The sequence below is a fragment of the Chlorocebus sabaeus genome, chromosome 1 (genome assembly GCF_047675955.1).
Source record: "Chlorocebus sabaeus isolate Y175 chromosome 1, mChlSab1.0.hap1, whole genome shotgun sequence".
NCBI classification, from domain to species: domain Eukaryota; kingdom Metazoa; phylum Chordata; class Mammalia; order Primates; family Cercopithecidae; genus Chlorocebus; species Chlorocebus sabaeus.
This window is the reverse complement of record NC_132904.1, coordinates 80,574,578-80,598,815: the sequence shown is the minus strand read 5'-3', so window position 1 is coordinate 80,598,815 and position 24,238 is coordinate 80,574,578. Positions and strand designations below refer to the sequence as shown.

General features: G+C 34.9%; 1 protein-coding gene across 23 annotated transcripts in view; it reads left to right on the top strand.

Annotated features, from left to right (window-relative positions):
- The window catches only part of DLG2 (discs large MAGUK scaffold protein 2), a 2,222,296-nt gene that overhangs the window by 1,685,206 nt on the left and 512,852 nt on the right, over nucleotides 1-24,238 (top strand). For all 23 annotated transcript variants that reach the window (XM_008020354.3, XM_008020345.3, XM_008020348.3 and 20 more), the window contains 3 exons: nucleotides 5,924-6,060; nucleotides 19,904-20,048; nucleotides 22,357-22,495. In XM_008020354.3, coding sequence (XP_008018545.1) covers nucleotides 5,924-6,060; nucleotides 19,904-20,048; nucleotides 22,357-22,495 — 421 coding nt within the window. The remainder of the gene's footprint in view (nucleotides 1-5,923; nucleotides 6,061-19,903; nucleotides 20,049-22,356; nucleotides 22,496-24,238) is intronic.

The following is a 24,238-nucleotide window of genomic DNA, read 5'->3' as shown; positions in this document are numbered from 1 at the left end:
CTACAAGGAGCTTAAACAAATTTACAAGAAAAAGACAACACCATTAAAAAGCACGCAAAGAACATAAACACACTTCTCAAAAGAAGACACCCATGCTGCCAACAAACATGAAAAAAGACTCAACATCACTAATCATTAGAGAAATGCAAATCAAGACCACGATGAGATATCATCTCACACCAGTGAGATGGCTATTATTAAAAAGTCAAAAACAAAACAAAACAAAACAAAAAACAACAAAAAAAAGAACAGATACTGGTGAGGTTGTGGAGAAAAAGGAATGTTTTTACACTGTTGATGGGAGTATAAATTTGTTCAACTATTGTGAAAGAGAGTGTGGCAATTCCTCAAAACCTAGAGGAAAAAAATTCAACCTAGCAATCTCATCACTGGGTATATATCCAAAGGAATATAAATCATTCTATTATAAAGATAAATACACATGTATTTTCATTGCAGCACTATTCCTAATAGCAAAGACATGGAATCAACCTAAAGGCCAATCAATGATAGACTGTATATAGAAAATGTGGTTCATATATACCATGGAATACTATGTAGCCATAAAAAGGAATGAGATCATGTCCTGTATAGGGACATGGATGGAGCTGGAAGCCATTATCCTCAGCAAACTAACACAGGAACAGAAAACCAAACACCACATGTTCTCACTTGTAAGTGGGAGCTGAATGATGAGAACACATGGACACATGGGGGAAATAACATACACTGGGGCTTGTCAGGGGGAGGGAAGTGGGGAGGGAAAGCATCAGGAGGAGTAGCTAATGGATGCTGGGCTTAATATCACATTGATGGGTTGATCTTTGCAGCAAACTACCATGGCACACATTTACCAATGTGACAAATCTGGACATATTGCACACGTACCCTAGAACTTAAAATAAAAGTTAAAGGGAAAAAATAAAAATAAAGAAAGAAATATCAATGATGTAAGTATGTTTTGAGTGGAATGAAGGAGGGAAAAAATAGCTACTGAAGGGAAGAGATGTGAAATTAGTAACAGGGATGGAGGACAGGGGCATTAGTCATGGCATGCCTTAGCCTGTCTAGGTCTTATAAGGTAGACAGCCTGCCCCTGCTTTAACAGAGTCTATGCAAGAAACACCCAGGTAATTTGTGTTTGGTCTTATTGCTCAGTGGTCCTAGCCCACATTTGTCTTCATAGAATAGCTATCCAAAAATTGCTTGCATTATCCGGGCTTAGAACGTTGCTTCAGACATGTTTCAACTACACTCACCCATATGAACTCACTTTTGAGTCACTATTATTATAGTGTTTCTGGTCAATGGATAAAAAACATACAGTTAGGTAAAAGAAATAGATCTTTCTAGTGTTCAGTAGTTCAATAGAGTGGCTGCAGTTAGTAATAATGTATTATATATTTCAAAATAACTAAGAGCAGAATTAAAATGTTCCTAACTCTAAGAAATAATAAATGTTTAAGGTGATGGATATCCCAATTATCCTGATTTGATCATTACACACTGTATACTTGTATCAAATTATCATGTGTACCTTATTTACATATATTACGTATCCATAACAACTAAAAATTAAAAATGGAAAAAAATTCTTTACATTTACTTTGGCCATGCTCTATAGCAGCTGGTAATACAGTGAGCAGTATGTACTCAGGAGATGCTTATTGAAAGAATGGATGTGTGAATGAATAAATGAATGAGGATAGACACAATCTTATAGCACAGATGGATATTTCCACCTGTAAATAAACATATATTCTCAATGTAGACATAAACTACAGATTTATTTATCATCTTGAATATTTAGAATATGGTTAACTGTTAAATACATTTTAATTGTTTTTAAACACGTGCATGTTACATCGAAGTAAGGGAAATTGGAAAAATTACTAGTTGTGTACATTCAGTAACATGCTGTGGCTCTGAGAGGGACATTTACCAAAAATACCTTGCTTCACCTTGAACAGAGTAACTAGTTAAAAAGAAGTACCTAAACCTAATCTGAAGAAAAAATGTTACTCGATTTTTATCTGTCTGTCTGTCTATCTATCTACCTACCTACCTATCTATAGTATCCATAGTGATTTCATTGTCTTTGTGCAGTCTTCAACTTCAAATGTCAACTACATACTTGCTGTCTTTGTTGGACTTAACCGTCTTTATGGTGCTAATTTATTTCTATAGCTCTTCTGTAGCTAAGACCCGTGGCCTTTACTGCTGGCATCATGGATGTAAATTGGAGTCTCTGAATTTGTTTTAACCTTCTCTTTTCAGAGTTTGGAATAACCTCTCTACTTTTATAAATGTGGTAGATTGATCTTAGAATGTGGCTAAGAAACTTTTGTAAATATATATTTTTAAACTTCCCTATATTCATACATAATAAAGTAACAGTTTTGGGAAACATGAGCTGATACGTATTTTAAATTTTATAGGAAAAGCCAATATGGGGTATTTTACTCTTTGGTCATCATTTGCTTAATAAACAGATTGTAAATCTGAGGCAAACAAATATATTCATGGTTCCATGGGGTGGCAAAGCATCAATGAAAATAATTACCCACATCACAAGGAAATTAGATAACACTTGCTTTAATTGCCCTATCAATTTAAATCAATTTTCCATTTATTTTTAACAACTATTATGGTTAATTTAACAATCCTTGCATTTCAAATATAATTCCAGAGATGTTGCTTTATAATTTACTATGCCATCATTTTCCAATTAACTATTTTTGCTATCTTAAGAGCATATAACTTTACCCAATATTTATTCAATAAAAGTATAGTGAAGTAGAGTTAATATTTTTAAGTATTTTTTATTATTGTTTTATAAAATGTCAAATATGTTAATGATAGCTTTATTTTTTTACTAGGTGTGTGGTTTTTAAAAAAAGTCTTAAGCCAAGTAAGCTATAGAAATTATGCCTTTAGTCAAAAGGCCTTTGATCAATATCTATCTTCTTGAGTAATTTGCATGTTAATTATCTTATGATTATAAAATGCAATGAAAATGTATGCTGCAAGTATGGTACTGAATGAGCATTCAAACATATTCTGAAAGGGATTTTTAAAATCCTTATACCTGGCCGGCGCGGTGGCTCACGCCTGTAATCCCAGCACTTTGGGAGGCGGAGGCGAGCGGATCATGAGGTCAGGAGATAGAGACCATCCTGGCTAACACAGTGAAACCCCGTCTCTACTAAAAATACAAAAAAAAGTAGCCAGGTGTGGTGGCGTTCGCCTGTTGTCCCAGTTGCTGGGGAGGCTGAGGCAGGAGAATGGCGTAAACCCTGGAGGCGGAGCTTGCAGTGAGCCGAGATTGCGCCACTGCACTCCAGCCTGGGTGACAGAGTAAGACTCCATCTCAAAAAAAAATTTTTTTAAATCTCATACCTTTACAGAGTCTATTATTCCTTGAAAATGATCTCATAATAATTTTTTAAAATACATTCATGTGTCCTTTAACAATAGGCATCCATTCTGAGAAATACATCATTAGATAACATCATCATTGTTCTGGGAACATAAGAGAGGGTACTTATGCAAACTGAAACAAACAGACTACTACAAGCCTAGACTATAGTATAGCCTGTTGTTCCTAGGATACAAACCTGTGTACCATGTTACTGTACTGAGTACCGTAGGCAATTGCAAAACAATGATAACTATTTATGTAACTTAACATATCTAAACATAGAAAAAGTGCAGTAAAAAATAAAAGGTAAACAATGGTACACCTGTACAGAGCATTTACCATGAGTGGAACCTATAGGACTGGACATTGCTCTGGGTAAATCAGTGAATGAGTAATGAGTGAATGTGGAGTCCTAGTACATTGTTGTACACTACTGTAGACTTGAAGAACGCTGTACACTTAGGCTAGACTACATTTATTTTTAAAAAGCTTCAATAATAAATTAACCTTAGCTTACCATAACTTTTTTACCTTATGAACTTTTTATTTTTTAACTTTTTGACTCTTTTGTAATAACACGTAGCTTAAAACAAACATATTGTACAGCTATACAAAGTATTGTCTTTTTTCTATTCTTATTCTATAAGCTTTTCATTTTTTTTTTTTTTACACGTTAAACTTTTTGTTAAAAATGAAGACACACACACATACATTAGCCTAGGTCTACCCAGGGTCAGGATCATCAATATCATTGTCTTCTACCTTCACATCTTGTCCAACTGGAAGATGTTCAGGGGCAATACCATGCAAAATGTTACAGCATGGATCTGTCATCTCCTGTAATAATAATGCCTTCTTCTAGGATACCTCCTGAAAGAGCTGCTTGAAGCTTTTCTATAATTAATATTTTTTAATAAGGAGAGGGGTACACTCAAATATAACAACAAAAAGCATAATGTAGTAAATACATAAACCAAGAACATAGTTATTTATTATCATTATCAAGTATTATTTATTCTTTACAATTGTATATGCTATACTTTTATATATATGACTAGAAGTGCAGTAGGTTCCTTTACACCACATCACCACAAACACGTGAGTAATCAATATGCTATGATGTTACAATGACTATGATGTCACTTGGCAATAGCCATTTCTCAGCTCCATTATAATCTTTTGGGCCCATCATCATATGTGTAATCTATCACTGATCAAAACGTTGTTATGCAGTGCGTGACTGTCCTCTATTCTTGTTATTGCTTCATAGTTTAATATAAGTTAAAATTGTATAAGCCATAGTACAGTGAAAATCATCTCTTAAAAGAGACAATCACCAGGTTTAAAATGATTTGATATTCTGCCATGTTATAAAAATAATAGTCTAAGTATACATTTTAAAGTTTTTGGCCGGACATGGTGGCTCATGCCTGTAATCCCAGCACTTTGGGAGGCCGAGGTAGGTGGATCACCTGAGGTCAGGGGTTCAAGACCAGCCTGGCCAACATTTTCAGTCTCTACTAAAAATTTAAAAAAGTAGTCAGACATGGTGGCATATGCCTGTAATCCCAGCTACTAAGGAGGCTGAGGCAGGAGAACCACTTGAAGCTGGGAGGCAGAGGTTGCAGTGAGCCGAGATCATACCACTGCACTCCAGCCTGGGCAACAGAGCAAGACTGTCTCAAAAAATAAATTAATTTATTTATTAATCAATTTTTTAACATTCTTTTTATTCTTTATTTTCTAATAGAATATTTTTAAAGAAGTTTTTTTATTTTTTAGACTGTATACTGGAATAATTCACTTTTTTGTGTGACTAGCCTCATAATCAATCAGTTAATAACAATAAATGCTAGAAAATATAAAATATGACAAGGTGGCAAGAGAAGAAAACATGAAAGGCAAGCATCTAGCTTCTTTTTCTTATCTTCTCTCTGAAATTATTACATATATTTAAACAGTATAACTTATTCATGGCTCTTGCCTCAGAATTTGTGCAATTTTTGAACAATTCTATTTTTCATCTTGAAATATCAAGAGTATCCAGGTCTCTGCCCAAATGATTGGTAGTACTTCTGTTCTCTATGCTAGAGTAACAACAGCAATGAATATGAGCCCATAGACCAACAATGAGCAGGACTAAATTTGTCTTTTTCCTGGCTCACCTAGGACTCCTCCACATCCTTCACCTGATCCCTGCTCTAACCAGTTACCCCTATAAACAGGATAGTTGAGGAAAGCAGTTAGGCATACAGTCTGGAAATAGAACAAAACTACTTACATGGGGTTGACTTCAAAATCTGCCTCATTTGCATTAATCAACAACCCTTCAAATGTTTAAATAACAAACTAGATTGAAATACAATTTTTAGTGTTATTTATTGCTGTTACAATAAGTTGAAGATTCATTTTTAAAAACTGTTAAAATGTGGCTAACTGCATTTTCTAAAAACAACTACAACAACAAAACAAGGCTTTCCATTTTCTGTTCCTTTCTTATAGGTTTAGGCTTCAGTATTGCAGGAGGTGTGGGGAACCAACACATTCCTGGAGACAACAGCATTTATGTAACTAAAATCATAGATGGAGGAGCTGCACAAAAAGATGGAAGGTTGCAAGTAGGAGATAGACTACTGATGGTGAGTGTGACTCCAGCAAAACTGTGTGTATATTTATAAAGCTCTTGTTTTCCAGTGTAAGACTGTCGTTGTCTGTTCAGGCTGCCATCACAAAATACCACAGGGTGGGTGACTTAAAACGGCAGAAATTTATTTTCTCACAATTCTGGAGACTACATAGTCCAAGGTTCCAACCAATTAGGTTTTTGGTGAGGGCTCTCTTCCTGACCTGCAGGTGGCCACCTTCTCACTGTGTCCTCACATGGCCTTCCCTAGGTATTTGTGCAGAGAGAGTTCTCTCTCTCTTTCTCTTCTTATAAGGCCACCTCTTATAAAGCCCAGTCCTATTGGATTACGGCACCATCTTTAACTCATTTAACCTTAATTATCTCCTATAGAACCTATCCTCAAATAGTCATGTGGGGGTTAGAGCTTCAGCATATGAATTTGTGAGGGCTCCACAATTTAGACCTTGGACAAAAATTGAAAAGAAAAGACAGCAGATTTATGAGTAAGAGATCTCAAAAGTATATGTACAATGTATCTATTTTGTTGACATTTTCAAAACAAATCTAAATTTTCATTAATTTTCTTAGATACACATGGCATAGAGATTATCTGTTGTTCTTCCAATATAATGAGTCTCCTATTAGGGAGAGCAACTGCTGTTTATAGACTGCTGGAGAGGTGGGGTTTGCATAACAACAGAAACAACACCTGGCTTACTGATAAGCATATGTCCATGGTCCTATGTGCAACCAGAATAGACATAGCACCTGACTTCTAAGAATTTATAATCTGAGTTCTGCTACATGTGTAAATGGATCTCTTCCTTTCCTCCCCTTAGGGTTATAGCTATTTCATTTGCCAGCTTCTCACATGCTTCAGGAGTCCTAGGCAGTGATTGACATTGACACACAGCCAGTCTTTCTGAACCATGGAGTTATACGATAACCTAAAGCAAAATTAAGGCAATTATAAGCAACAAAGCATTTGGGACTGTGTTAATAAAACTGCCTTATGTCCATTTACTGTTGTATGCCAAAATCTACAGGATAATAATCGAATATTGAAAATTAATAGTAGGTAGCTCTCAAGTAAGATTAGCGTATCTGTCTAGTCACATATCTACCCTTGTAAAACAGGACTTCTAATCTATGTCTGCAAGGAGCCATTATCTCCAACAATTTTGTGAGAAATGTCTGAGGAGGATCAGCCCTCAATCTCAACAGAAGATTAATTTTTATGACCTGTGCAAGTTTTGGAGTTGAACCTCCAAATTTTATATTTATTGTGCCTACTTCCCTCAGCTTTAGAGAGCTGTGTTTAATCCCAGTGGTCTAATTTCATAGTTGCCAGTGACCTTTGTGTTCAATAAGCTTTGTGTTAGGTAAGATCTTTGTAATAATCTTGATAGCTAACATTGACCTGGCATTTACTAAGTTCCATGTTCTTTTATAAAGGGCTTTTTTGTAATGTAACATATTTCTAACAGCAACACATTTTATATAAGCAAAAAAGAACTGAGATGTAGACAGGTTTTCTGACTTGCCCATAGTCATATATTTAATAATGGACAAAACTGGGTTTCAAATTGAGGCAATCTGGCTAGGACCACTCATTACCACCAAGCTATACTGCCTCTTGTGCAACATGTTTTCATTAGTTTCCTTAAATTTATCAGTCAGTTCTTTCCTTTCCTCCTTTTTTCATTATTGTCATTCATTAATTACTTTTTTAATAAGTATGTGCTGCCCACCTACTGTGTCCCAGGCAGTAGCCACTATTCAGGAAGGAACTCTATCATGAGAAAACTGGATGGGCAAAAAATATACCATTAATGACTTCAGTCAAAGCCCAAAGTTTTGGGCTGCTTTACCACCTGAAGACACTATCACTTTCATGCTCAAGAAATTCTGAATTTTGTTTTGTTTGTTTGCTTGTTTGTTTTTGATGTAAAAGTTTGTTCTTTTGATGTTGTTCTATCTTCTGGACAAGAAAGGTTGTTATTAGGGTACAAGACCTGAACAACTTCTCTCTGGAATATAAACTTTGTTGCTTGAAATGTTGTCTTGGGAATAGAATAAATTGTGATAACCATGTTCTACATAGTGCTACGTAGAAAAATGAAGAGGACCATTTCATTCTCAAGTAATGACTGTCTTAGATAGTTACTGATTTGACCTTTGACTCATGGTTCCATAAGAGTTTGATTGTAGGCAGATCTTCTAGAATTTTTTCATTTATTGCTATTGTACAATCATGGTAAATGCTATGTGCTTATTTCTTGAAGTTCTGTTTAGTTTTTTTTTGTTTGTTTTATTTCCAAATTAAACACACACACACACACACACACACACACACACACACAAACACACACACCCAAAAAAACTTGCTCCAAATAATTCTGTCAAAGAATTTTCCAGGCACTATACTATTTTTTATTACCATTTTGTTGACATTCATTGTAGATATAATGATTTCAAAAATAGCTGTGACATAATTCTTAACTGTTTTGAGTTTTAAAGCATAGTTTTGTTTTGTTTTTTTAAAGAACCTTCAACAGTAATAGGTCTCTCCTCTCTTATGTAAGGAAGACATAATTAGTACTTCCAAGTTGAAACTGGAAATGAAAGAAAATGATTCATTTTATACTTTGCAAGCAAAATAACCCTGAAAAGGAGAATAAAGACAAAATCACTGAAGCCACCCTACAAAAACAATTCTCTTGCTTCAACCCAAAAATATTTATTAATGCTCTCTTTCTGTCATTCCTTTCCACCTCCTCTTCCCTTTACTACCCTACATTCGTATTCTTTGTATCTTCCCCCTCTTCTACTCTCCTCCCACAAAGGAAGTACAAATGATTTAGATTCTATGATGTACCAGCTGTACCACACTCTGCATATTTTTCTCTAAATATGCTATTCTTTCTAAAGCAATTTGCACCACTTCCTTCTGTCACTTCTTAGGAAAAATTCCACCATATATTATTCACTCGGAGTTCTGTAAGTAAACTGGTCTAAAATAAAACTCCATTAATTTCTTTAGATTTTCATGGCTGAATACTCACAATTCAGGAAGTCTCCTAGCAACTGCCCTCTACTGAGAACACAGTCATTTTTTAAAGAGTTAGTAATAACAATAACTCTTCTAGTTTCTCAAGCAAAATAGCTATAATGTTGGGCACCACCTGAAGCACACCATCTATATTGGGTACTTTTTCTCCCTGAAATTCTTCTTATATCTCAGAATTTAACATATCTATTTTAAAGGCCATCTTTCATCAACTCTTGCTTGGTACATCAGAAAAGCAAGCATGTGAAGCAGTGTCTGACCTCTCATAGATCCCCCTTTAAGGGTGGATAATACCTCCCGAAAGCTATTTATTAGGTAATAAGTATCATTAAAATGTTTTCCTTAAAATTCTGTTAAAATATATTTTTCTATATATGTCCCCCTTTATTCATAGCTCTGTCCCTTGAAAACAAAAAGGTGAAGACTAATTCCTCTTCCACATATGTTTGAAAGAGCTATGTATTTCCACTTTTCCACTTTTTAGTTTTTTAGGATGCTTTAGACCTTTTCTCTCCCTTCCAGTAAATTTTATCACACATTCATTTATCTTCTGTAAATAGATTACACTTACTACAAAATTTCTTTAGATTCCTTACAATCTTATTTCCCACTTTAAAAATTCCACGTAAGAGTATAGTATCTGACCTTTGCAAATATTCTACTTTAAGAAACAGTTATTCTGTCTGTCACCTTTGCAATAAGCCTCTTGGTATTTTAAATAAGATGACTATAATGTCAGAACACTCTGATGTTTAATGGGTCAACCCAAATACATGGTATATGTTCTTTTTAGCAAAATTATATTTTTGAAAATTTCCTTGGCTACTTAGAATTTATTGTTCTCTAGAATTTGTTTTGTTTTTTAAATGGTAAAGTGAGAGTGACATCGGATTTTGTGGATTGTACCAGTGGTTTAGTGTTGTCGTCTCAGACAAAATAGATTCTCTTGGCCTTGAAATTCAGTGGTAGTCAGAGTTTAACAGCATAACAGATTTTAAAATTCTTTCATATATTTTCACACATTAGCTTTATTAAGCCCTTCCAAGGTGGTACATATAGCCCAATATGTTAGAAAAGTGTTAACTTCTTCCCCTTTTTCAATATAAACCAGAAATGTTGAATCCAGGATAATTTGATTGTCTTCTCTGCAGGGATAGCATTAGTTATTAGTTGTTAAAGCCTCTCGGCACATTGTAATTTAAGGTTTAAAATCTTAGCCTCTTCTTTCCATAAACGCTGCTCGACATTTAAAGAAAAAAATTGTCAGTGAGAGAACTTTTATACCTTTTACAAAGAATTAGTTCTTGTGTTTTCTTTCCTTAAAGGGAAGTAGTAAGTGACAGGAAAGGTAACAGAGACATTGAAGTCAAGTGGAAAGACCTTGGACTCAGATGAGGAAGCTGGATTTCAGTCACAGGCACTTAGCACTGATTTTACCTAATCTATCTTGGGCAAGTCACATCCATCTTTGGTCTTCCATTTTGGCCTCTATACCATAGTAGCATTATATTAGATTGGTATTTCCAAAAGTATGCTTTAAAAAATATTGTTCTCTTTTCTGTGTCACGTGAATAGACTCTGTGACCAAATACATTTGCTAAATTCTGCAACTTGTATCCCAATCCTCTTGTAGATTCTCAATGAATTTTAGCATATTAAAAATTCTATGAAGTCCTGCCGTCAAGTAAGTGACTTGATTTTGATTAACATACCTGTTTTATCATGGAATCTTCTTCTTAGAGTAATACTTAACAAAACACCTAAAACTAGCGTTTGGTGGAATATACTCGGGATGTGCTACGTGTGAGCACCTCTTATTTTTATTTGAAAATAAGTATCCTATAGTAAAGACATCAAATACTTTTAGGAAATATGAGTAGAAACAATACAAGTTTCTGAATGAGTATTAGTTGTGATGACTGAAATTATTGTTGTTTTTGGTAAATTTACAAAATTGCCTGATTTCATCCAAGTATCAATAAGAAAATCAAATTGAAGACATTGTGAATATGTAGAAATTATCTGAATAATGAATGGGAAGTTAAAGCACATTTATTGGTTATATCAATCTTAGATATCTTAGAACCAAGACCTGTAACTCTCTGAGCATGTCTCTTTCCTACCAACAACACATTGCTTTCATCTTGAAAAGATCTTTTGCCTACAACACCTCATTTATTCTTAACCACCATCTTTGAGAGGTAGTTAGGACAGTCGTTACTGTTATTCTTAATTTTCAGAAGAGAAAGTTAGAACTCAGAGATGACAAAGGGATTTCCAACATTACATAACTAGTAAATTGTAAAATTGGATTCATACATAGATTTTGATGTCCTAAAGTTAAATTCCTTTCACTGGTTTTGTCAGCATCTCTGATTCTTGATTTTGGGTTACATGTTTGAATCTCAAGGTAAGTTCTTGAACACTATGAATACCCAATCCTCAGTCAGCCTTTAATCAAATCAGGATTTCTGGGGTAGGGATCATACTTCATTTTATTTTTATTTTTTTAGGTTTCCCAAATGATTTTAATGTGCAGCCAGATTAAGAACCACCATCCTACCTTGATCTAACCACACCCTAACCCATTCTGCTGCTACCACTGCATCTCCTAAGGACAACTTTGGTGGTAGCGCTCATTCTATCAAACCAGTAGAGTATAATTTAGCAATTTCCTGCAATTGGCTAAAAAAAATTTAGAACAGTTCACTCTCAAAATTCTGTCCCCTGAGGTTAGAGTCACTTCTGAAACAGCGGGATAAAACCTGGACAACTGTTGCTTGAACTCTCCTCTAATTTATCTCAAATGTAATAAGTTATAATACAATGTAATTGCAATGACATATTTTATTTAAGGGTTAGAACCTCCTATGGCATTCTTTTTTATTTTGCTTATACTCAGTGCAATAGCCCTCTTTATAGAATTTGCTCTATAAATATCATATGTTGCTGTCATTTTAAAATTATCTTAATAGTACACTCTATCAGTAAAATACAAAAGGTTGCCACTAATATATTTCTCTCCTCTAAATTACATATATATCACTATGCTAATGTATTGTTCACATTTTGAAACATATGAAAATGGAAAAAGAAATATAAATATCAATGTGATTAATATTAATAGAAATGCGAATGTTTTTCTCTTGTACCCAGTGGATTGCCCTAGGGTTCATATCATACTGTCCATTTTGGTGACCTCTGCTAGAGAAGAAATTTGAGTAAATCAAAATAACCATTCTTGCTTGCTCTCTCTCTTTATATGGAGTAAAAGGTTAAGAAATGAATTAATGATTAATGAAGGAAGAATAAAATCACAGTGATGGAGCTTTGACTGTGTACCTTATAAACTAATATGATCTGGTGCTAACATTCTGTACCAGCTTTTCATCCTCATATCCTGTGCCTGGCACAGAGCAAGTATCCAATAAATGTGTATTGTTGCTTGAATGACCTTCATTCTTATTGCTTTCCTCTCTGACTCAACACAAATATAAAATAGAATGCAACACAAATGCTTCATTCTTTCTATAAAATAGGGAATTTTGATTGCTTTTCCTTTGGTGTTCTGCAATCATTTTTTAAAAACTTAGCTTACTACTTCAACACTTATTAAGTGCCAAGTATTTATATTACATCAGCTAGGGGAATAGAGATGAATATGATCTAATCAGTTGCCCTTGAGAAGGTCATTCTTGGAGGTGGGAAGTGGCACTGTAGGAATAAGTGTTTCACAATGTAGGAAGTGATGATTTCCACATAAAGAGCCCTGAACAGCAGCAAGATCAACAAAGCATGATATCTGATTACGGCTGTTTGATTTCTATTTGTATGCTACTTTATATCATACAGAGTCTTTTCAGCTTCATGGTATCATTCTTTTCTCATAAACACAAATCAACAAATAAATGAATATAATTCCCATTTTAAATGTAAGGAAATGAATTCTTAGTAAATATGTTAACTGACTTAAATTCATGAAACTAGGAAATAAACCAGATCTGATCTGATTCTACATTCAAAATTACTCTCACTGTATCAAGTTGCCTTCATTTCTAGAAACAGCAAGGTTTAACATGTGACTATTATTTCTAGTAAATTTAAGTCTATTCACTGGGCTTGAGAAATTAACTTTCTTTTTTCCCATTCTGATTTTCATTACTCATGAGAAGATGCTATGTGTGTCCCATAATGAGAACACTGTACTTAGCTTCTGTTCTTTCTTAAAGTTTTTGTTCTTTCTCATTTAGAGTTAATTTTGCTCTAACTATAACATACATATTCATTTCTGAAAAGATGAAAAACAAGAAAATATTATCCAAAGACAATCATTACTAACATGCCTTTTATTTATTAATAGTTATTATTTTGAATACCTTTTATTATAATAGTTAATTTCAGAGTACTATGGAGATTTTAATCCTTGGTTTATACATATTTATGTTCATAGCATTGGCATTACTACATTGGATTGGTCTGCTTTGTAATTTATCTTACAACCTAATGATCAGCCACTTTGTTTCCTTTTTAAAAGTTAACTTTAGAGTTTTCTTGCCAATGATTCTGGAGTTCCACAGTTCCTTGTACTATGTCTTAGGTAACCTTAATGTCTGTAATCACCTCCCAGTTCATCCCACCATACTGATATTCCTGCAAGAACATGGAAAGGTCAGTATCTCGCCATCTCTATATTGCCCATTCCTCTTTATTATCATATTCTCATGCCCCCACACCTCCCACCTTTGTATTATCACATTTATGTTTGCTTACACACATTCAAATTCCCACAAAACTTGCCATGCCTCCTTGCAAGTCTGTTGGCACCCCTTTCTTCAGCTGGTTTGCCTTCCTTTGTCTGCATCATGTTCAAATTCAGTGCTCCCTCTTCTGTTTGAGAGAATGAGTCATCTCACCTCCAGCCTCTCTTTCTTGGCCTCAGTCCTCTTTCCTATTAGCAAACACACAGCCAGGCTGCACATATGTCCCCCTCTGTGTGTTGCACCCCACAGACAGCACTTCAATCAAACTCACATGATTTTTTTCCTTGAAACCAGGCCAGTTGCTCAGTGTTCACCATTATAGCCAGCTACTTGATGCAAATGAAAAAAAAGAATAAAAAAAAAAAACAATGACAAACAATGACAAGAGCAACTAGCCAATCAGTGTAATGTCCCTTCTCACTGCACACAATCAGCTCCAGCTGTAGGCCCTTTATCTTGAGGGTTCATAGGATAATGCACACACATAATTAACCCAAACAAACTCACTTTTGTGGAAAACATTTTGAAGACTTCAGCACAAAAGAGCACTTTTTGGTCCAAATCCGGTACTATTCTGAATTTTTAAAAGGACCACACAGAAGCTTCATCAGCAGCACCCTAATTAAACTCATCAGTTCACAGATGTTTATAAGAAAATGATCAGCGAAAATTTTCACCAAGAAATCCTGTTTACAGATGATGACAGTAGTATTAGTGATAAGAGCTAACATCAAGAACTGTACTGTGCCTGTCACTTTATATAGGCCAACACATTTAAATCAATAGTCTTTTGAAGCAGTAACTGCTATCATTCCTGTTTTACAGATGTCAAAACTAAAGCTTACAAGGTTAAACAAGTCTCCCCAAATCACACAGCTAGGAAGCACCAGGGTCCAGGTTTCAGTATGCATGACTCAAAAGCATGTGCTTTTAATCACTACATTCTGTTGCCAATATCATAATACCACCTGTTCTGTGACTGAAATCTATGTAAATTTTTCAATATTTCAGTCACCAAATAGAAACCGAGTGAACTACCACTATTTTAAACTACTATTATTATTCTCCCCAATATCCTCTTGCCCCTTTTCTCACCACTACCTTTCCCTCAACTTCTGCTTTATGATCTAAAAATTTTCCTAGTGGTCTGAAGACTCTGTTAGCAAAGTCACTCTATGAAAATGCTGTTGAAGGAAATATTTTCTGGATCATTTCACTGCCCATCTTAAAAATGGCAAAATGTGCAATTTAATAAGCATTGACCGCATTTCTCTTTCACTGATAATCTAATGAGCTGTGTACTTTCCGTACTCTGGGGAGAGAGACAATAAGCCCTTGTCAGAAACAGAGCTTTGGTCTGTTATAAGTGTCACTTATAATCTAATCTAGTTAGTTTCTAGCCTTTGGTTTTTATTTTTAATTATTATTGACTTCTCATTTCTCCTGTGTTATGGCACCAGATGCTGTTTCTTTTCTGTTCTCTCAGTAGAGATGTTTCTGTGGGCCACAGTCACCATATTAAAAGCTGCCTTAGGCAACCTTTTTTTTTTTTTTTTTTTTTTTTAGAGAAAACAACCACTTTCATAGACATTTTAAACTGCAGACCATCACAAGTAAATGTTCATTATCGGCCAGGTACAGTGGCTCACGCCTGTAATCCCAGCACTTTGGGAGGCCGAGGTGGGTGGATCACCTGAGGTCAGGAGTTTGAGACCAGCCTGGCCAACATGGTGAAACCCTGTCTCTACTAAAAATACAAAATTAGGTGGGAGTGGTGGCTCATGCCTGTAATCCCAGCTACTCAGGAGGCTAAGGCAGGAGAATTGCTTGAACCCAGGAGGCAGAGGTTGTAGTGATCGTGCCATTGCACTCCAGCTTGGGCAATAAGAGCAAAACTCCATCTCAAAAAAATAAAAAGAATAGAAAATAAGTCATTATCTAAGCACATGTGGTAACTGCCCTAACATAAGTGATTAATCAAATGTGTAAGAAGGTTTTGAAGAGACAGTGAGATCAGTGAGATATATTTAGCTGCTTTCCATTTTACTTATTTATTTTTTGACTGGTCAGTGTATTAGGATGATGCAATATACTATAACCACTGGATTAAGTGGGAAATGTAATGATTCCTCAAGCTTTTATAATACTTTGGAATTTATTCTACTTTTATATGTAAACTCGGAAAGAAACTCTGTTCTCCTAAAGGGAGAAAGAACCGGTAATATGAGCCCTAGCTTTTAATGAATCAACATACAAATATAATCTCATTTTCATCTCTTAAGGAGGCTTGTGATCCAACTGATGGCTTTGACAATTGGAGGTAGTGTGACCTCTTTGTTGCAAGTTAATCTCTTTAAACAACAGTTTTTCTCATCTGTAAAATTTCCCTGTTTAATAGTATCTACCTCCTGGAGCTATTCTGGTGATAAGTTATATGATTCATTTCAAAATATATGACATAGTACTCCTAAAATATATGACATGCAGGTATTAAATAAACATTAGTTCTTATTATTATCATTTTGTTATTTCTGTATTATTAAGGGCTGCCATTATCAACTGTGTTCTCCATACCTGAAGTTCCTCTATATTCTCCCTCTCTGCATGAGTCTATTCTTCTATCCATCCATTCCACAAACAATTGTGTATTATTAGAATGTGGGTTTTATGAAAGCAAGGACCTTGTCTATCTGGAAGAAGTAGTAAAACTGAGTGGTTAACAGTATGGTTTCTGGAGCCAAACTGTCTAGCTTTGAATTCTGCCTCCGACACTTACCAGATCAATGACTTGGGGAAAGTTTCTTAACCTCTTGGAAACATACTTTTCTCATCTGTAAAATAAGGTAATTATAATAGCTACCTCATAAGTTATTGTGAAGGTTTGATTGTGTTAATATATGTAAAATACTTTAAAATAGTGCCTGGTGTGTAATATGGGCTATATAAGTGTTTGCTATGATTATTGATTATCATTTTTATTATTTACCATATCTCTATTATCAGGCACACAGTCCAACACATAACAGGTATGCAGGAAACATTTGATCAGTGAATAAACAAATGCCAGCCACTTAAATGAAAAAAGAAATAAGGGAATGTCTCTTATCTAGAAGAGAAATGTGAGAGGTGCTGGAGAAGCTTATGGCTTAATGGAGAACTCACAGTCAGCATTCAAACACATCAGTCAGGTTCATTTCTCTCCAGTTCCACAGTCCCTAACCTGGGCTACATCACCAAGGATTAACTAGCACATGGAACTTATATAGCAACATGGAGCAAAATAATAAAGATTATGAATAGTAGTGCTGTGAAATATGGTATAGCTAAAGTGCTAGATAGTATAGATAATATGTACTATAGGAATTCAGTCCAATGCTTCTGGCACATTTAATTTTACACTATGCCATTGGAAAGTAATTAAACAATTATGTCATTAAAGAAATAGTAGCCAAATAAATCCAAACATATATGGTCAACTAATTTTTGACAAAGTAAATAAAAGAACATGATGAAGAAAGGCTAGTCTTTTCAACGAATGATACTGGGAAAATGGAATCTCCACGTGCAAAAGAATGAAATTGGACTCTAATGCCATATTCAAAACTCAGCTCAATTTGGCTAAAACACCTAAATGTAAAACCTAAAACCATAAAATTTCTAGAAAAGAACATAAGGGAACAGCTTTCTTGACCTTGGCATTGGCAGTGTTGTTTTGGATATCACATTAAAAGCTCAGGCTACAAAAGCAAAAATAAATAGGACTACATTAACCTCAAAATCCTCTACAAAGCAAAGGAAACAACAAAATGAAACAAATTGGGGGAAAAATCGCAAACCATATATCTGATGATAGGTTAATAACCAAAATTTATGAAGAACGGGTACAACTCAATAGTAGAAAAACAATTAACAGAATTTTAAAAATGAACAAAGGACATGAATAGTTATTTCTCCAAAGAAGATACAAAAATGTCCAACAGGTATACAAAAAGGTGCCTAATAACACTTATCATCAAGGAAATGCAAATCTAAACTGCCATGAGATATCACTTCACAGCTGTTAGGATGGCTATTATCAAAAAGATGAGAATAACAACTGTTGGTGAGGATGTGGAGAAAAAGGAGCACTTGTACGCTATTGACTGGGATGTAGACTGGTATAGCCATTATGGAAAGCAGTATGCAGGCTCCTACATAAATTAAAAATAGATTTACCATGTGACCCAGCAATCTCTGGTCTTGTTATATACCCAAAGAAGATTAAATCACCACCTTGTGAAGATATCTGCACTCCCATGTTCAATGCAGCATTATTTACAATAGCCAAGATATGACAACAACCTACATGTCTGTCAGTGGACGATAGGATAAAGAAAATGTGGTATATATGCACAATGAAATATTCAGCCTTAAAAAATGGGAGATCCTGCCATTTACCACAATATGGACAGACTTGGAGGACATTATGCTAAATGAAGTAAGCCAGAACAGAAGGAACAATATTGCGTGATCTCTCTTATATGTGGAATCTTAAAAAATAAGAGTCAAATATATAGATATAGAGGATAAAACAGTGGTTATAGGGGGAGGTGGGAAAGAGGGAGATATAGGTGAAAGGATAAAAAGTAGCAGATATGTAGGATGAACAAGTCTAGAGGTCTAATGTGCAACATAAAGACTATAGTTAATAAAATTGTATTATATTAGGAATTCTGTGAAATAAGTAGATTTTAGCTGCTCTTGTCACACAAAATTGTAACTGTGATGATAGATATGTTAATTTGCTTCACTATAGTAACCATTTTATTATCTATATATGTGACTTAACATCATGCTGTGAACCTGAAATATACATAATAAATTTTTTTTTAATAGTAGCCAGATAAGGATAACCTAGGTATTTGAAATACTTGGTGAATTAATGTTTATTCTGATTTCCTCAAAGTTTAAGTCTTTTTAGAGAGATTATCTTAAAATCATTTTAGAGAAGTGATTGTGGTGCAGAGACCCACTGTAATGGCACTGCCATGAAGTCAGAATTGCATTTGTATCATAGGCTTTTCCGTGCAATAAAGAAAGAGGCATTTCTGTTAACGCAATGACAATAGGGTACCCTTGAACTTGCTCACCTGAAAAGACCTGTGTTCCAAATAGACTCATATTCAATGACATTCTGATAAGAACGATTTTAAAGTGAAAAAAAATCAAGGTTTGGCAAAGCTATAGGGAAATGAGGGCTCTCATATAGTGCTGGTATGAGGGTACACTGGTTCATCTTTCCAGAGGGAAAGAGGTACTTTCACACTAGGTATCAAAAGCCCTTATAATGTTCAAGTAGTTTGGTCCAGTAGTTTCACTTGTATGGGTAAATCTATATCAAAGAAATTATCAGAGTTCTGCACAAATATAGAAAAAGAATTATTAGAACATTATTTATAGTTGTAAAAAATTAGGAGCAAACTAAACATGCACTAGTAAGAAACTTGTTAGATCATTATACTGTCGTCATGCAACATAATGCTCTGCAGAAAACGAAAGTCATGTTGTTAAACTACATTGCTGTTATGAACAACTAGTCCCTCTAGTTTTAAAAAGCAGGTTCCAAAACAATGTGTATAATAAAGTCAAAATTGTTTAAGGAAATGTATCTAAGTAGGGAGATTATGAATGATTTTTATTTTCTTCTTTTTCTAAGTTTTCTTCCATGAATATGTGTTACTTTTGTGTCATAGAAACTGTAGCATAACAAAAAAGGCATTTGACTCCTTATTTTCCTTTCCACAAATACTATTCTGAATTCCATTATAGTATATCACTTCCTCATTTTAAAAAGGCAGAAGCAACTTTCTTTTATAGCATCAATGATTGTACTTATCTGCTTCGACTAATGCATTTAATTCATCTGTTCTGTCAAAGATACCAGACAGTAATTATCACAATTGATAATTCCAGGAATCTTCTTGCCTGAATATTTTTCTTCTGCTGCATAGATTTAACTCTATTGTTGATCTTTTTCCCCTTTTCAGGTAAACAACTACAGTTTAGAAGAAGTAACACATGAAGAGGCAGTAGCAATATTGAAGAACACATCAGAGGTAGTTTATTTAAAAGTTGGCAAACCCACTACCATTTATATGACTGATCCTTATGGTCCACCTGATATTACTCACTGTAAGTACCACTGTCATCTTCAAATAGCATGCCAGACTTGCAAAACTGAAATTCTATAAAACTATTGACAAAGTGTTCTGCTTGTACCTTCCCTCTTGGTTAACTTCTGGAAATACTTCAGAGGGAGTATCCTAAGCTCCACTCCTATGTTGCCTTGCAGGCCCTTACCTACTGTTTGAAGGTGAGATATCCTAATGAGTTGGCATGCCCACTGTTATGGAAAGGCTTAATGTTGAGGACAGTGTGATTACAGTAGTCTATGGGCAACACATTTTGAAAGGCTATTTCTCAAGCTCCTAAAGCATGATCACTCTCATGCCATCATACTCTTTCTTCCAACTTCAGATCTCCAGTAGTAGACTAGAAAAGAGAGACTGGCAAATAGACCAGAGGTAGCTCTATGATTCTTCCTGAAAAAGGGGATCTTGCAATTGAATGGTGAAATCAAGATCCTCAATCACCGTCATCATAGCTTTTACTTTACTTGAATTTGTTATATTGGCAAGCAAGCTGGAAAAAATTATCAGTCACTATGGCAATAGAGGTGAGCTGGAAGTGAGACTTCTGGGGCAACAACTAACAACTAATGAGACACTATGCTGGAGTCCTCAAAAAATCCACTGTAGCCTAAGCCTCATGTGTCCTCCTCTTCTTAATAGGTCAACATGAATCTTAACTAAGTTTCTGTCTTTGAAGACTAGATTTAGAAGCAATTTACTTTGTTATGTAAATGTAAGGGACATTTGTGTCAACAGTAGTAAGCTTGCTCATTCTGAAATGTTGAAAGTCCATTTGTGAGACTGGAAACTTGGAACGTCTTCAGAACTGGCCACTAATTAGTACTACGGTCTCAAGCAAATTGTTTAACTTATCTCAGATTTACATGTTTCTCTTGAGAGAAATGTTAAGTGTGGAATGATTTTGTTTCCTGCCCATTGCATTAGCTATTGCTTTTCTTAATGATGATTCTAAAACAACTTACCTCCAAAATATGTATGTTTTCAAGCTGGCAGTAAATTGAGATCAGTCTTACCTTAGAATATGAAAGAGTTTTAACTTTCAGAGCTTTTCAAAGTGGACAAATGTTGCAAAATCAGCCCTGATAGTCTGTGAGCCACTTCATGGAGGGTATATAAGGTTAATGTCAAAGAGAGAAAAGGGAGAAAACCAAACTACCTAATAAACCTAAGAAATATGTATTAAGTAATTTCAGTATGTACAAGACACATTGTAAGGTAATATGTGTGATACAGAGGAGATAGAATCATGGCCTTCAAAGAGTTTTGCTGGGAGGAAGGCTAACTCAGATATATAAATAGAAGCATATTTGGCAGAATAAGAGGTATGTATATGCCGTGGGAGAGGTAAATATAAATGTTAAATGTTATTTGGGAACTCAAAGGAAAGAGATATATCATTTGTCTTTGGAACATGAGAAAAATCTTTTTGCATAGGATGGCATTTCAGTTGTATCTTCAGAATGAGATTTCAACATCTGAGATGGGTTAGGTATGAGACACAAATTATAGGTAGATGGTACAGATGTCAGGAAGCACAGGCTATTGTTGAGGACAATAGGATATGTGTTGGGGGGATATTAAAATTGATTGATCTTGCAAGAATGGCAAAGAGGTGAGTTTATACTATATTAAATATATAACAACAACGGAGAACATTTAAGTAAGAGAATAGTGTGGTCAAGCTGAATTTCAGGAAGGTTTACCTCATCTCAACGTATAAAATGGATTTGAGGAGAGAGAAAGAAGCAAGAGACCCAGTTAGGAGGTGTTTTCAGTCACCTAAAAGGGAGAAACATTAGGAAGGAGGAATAAAAAAGAAAGGCCAGAGTTCTTGGCCTTTGTGGGATGGGAATAGAGTATATTTTGGGAGAAAGTCTCATAGGAGAATCTGCTCCTTAGGAGGCCTTTGTTCTCGATGATTGGACATTAATTATGTGAAAACAATGAGAGCTCTGCAATTAGAAAGCTAACATTTTATTTCAATGGAAAATTAATCATTGTTCTGAAAATATGTGTGCTGGATTTCTTCTCCTGTTCTTCTTTTCTCCAAATTATACTAACTGGCATTACAGACTTAACTATTATTAAGTCTTTCCTATCCTAAAGGTTACCATGTGCTTGTATATATTAAATGCAAATAAACTGCAACTCCTCCCTCTTGGAGGACAAGAAAATCCTTGGCATGCAGCAAAGCCTTTCTGTTTTTAATACATTTTTCTGAAGTATAGCATGACACATTGAATCACCCACATAACAGGTTTCTTTTCTCTTTTTCCCCCACCTCTTAGCTTATTCTCCACCAATGGAAAACCATCTACTCTCTGGCAACAATGGCACTTTAGAATATAAAACCTCCCTGCCACCCATCTCTCCGGGAAGGTACTCACCAATTCCAAAGCACATGCTTGTTGACGACGACTACACCAGGTCAGATATGCCTGTTGGTTAATTGAATTTGCTCTTATTACCAGAAATAAACCACATTTGCCTAACATGTCAGGTGTTGTTTTGGATGCTAACTGAAGCTTCTGGGTTCCATTCAACCTTATTGTAGTTTTGCCTCAAGTGCATTGTAAGTGTATCATTGTCCTCTGATAGGCAGCAAAATCACAAAATACTTGTGAATAAATAGTAAGATACACTTATACATCACTTTGCCATTTATTAAGACTTTCTACATCTGATCTCATTTAAGCTTTACAGCCATACTGTAAGATAATTATTAATACTTGAGAAGAGAAGATAGTGCTGAGGTTCAAAAGGAAGGAAGTAGCATGCCAATATTATATATTTGGTTACTGGAATTCAATGGGTAAATTAATAATAAAGAAATGTAAATGTAAAAACTTTTTGTCTTTAACTAGTCATTATATTTGGCAAAAGAATACAAAGATGATTAAGGAACAAAAACTTCCCACAAACTCCCTCCAGAGTGACCTGTCCTGGGGTACCCAAGGTGACAACCTGACATAAACCTTTCATACCTTCTCCATGTTCTTACAAATGTATATATTTTCAGATATACGTGGAGCCTGACATTATTTTTATGAAATAAGTTTATATTTTATACATTGTTCCACAACTTAATTTTCTGCATAAACAATAGTTTTATCAAAAATGAGATTACATGTACATGTGTGTGCTTAATTTCTATATGTGTTTATATGTAAAGAATGATAGATGGATTGTTTTGGTTTTTTACCCTGTCTAACTGAAGTCATTTGTCAGCCTTTCAAGTAGTAGAGACTTTCTGCCAGTTAGCTTTCCTCACTGGTATATGCTCATGCTTTGATCTTCCCATTCTTTTGTATATCTTTTTAAATGATTAAGCATTTTCCATTTATTCTGCAAGATCAGGTTTGCTGAAGTAGCTCTTTATATCTTTAGCCAAGGAATGGAATGTTTGGATGCTGAAAATGTGCATCCGTGGTGTAAATCAAATACAAACTTCTTCCTATGCTGAAATGTCAGATCTCTATGCTCTTAATTAAAATGAGGGCTGCAGCAAAGATAATCCTCGTGGCTCTCTAAGGAATTCTGTAAATACAGGCACCTTTATCCACCAGAGTGATGATCTCTTTGCTCTCATCCTATTACGAATATTTGATATGATTTTAACTTAAAAATGTCATTTTATGTTACTAGGCCCTATGGGGCCTAGTGAATTCACATTTATTCAAGCCCCTTCATAATCCAGACCCTTTGCTAGCTATTTTTATACACTATCCGTTTAATCCTCCCAAAAACACACAGAAAAAGACTTTCACCTCCATTTTAGAGATGTAGAACTTGAAGTTCAAAGAGGTTATGGAACTTGCTTATGGTCACATAGCTTTTATTAATAAGTAGAAAAAACTGAGTGCCCTAACAGCTTTAAAATCCTAAGAGAAAACATTTTAATTTTCTAAAATTAAAAATGAAAACCAAGTCATATAAAACTATGTTCATCATAGAAATAGGTGGCTAGAAAGGGACCTCAGAGTTTTGGTGACCTCTAAAAACAACTAGACCATAGTTGAAACCTACCTCTACCACTGACTAACTGTGTGACTGGGGGCAAGTCATTTAACCTCTGCAAGCTTCAGTTTTCTCATCTGTAGAAGGGAATAGAAAGTGAGTCTATCTCAATAGGTTGTTGTAATGATTAAGTCACCTAATGAATGCAAAGAG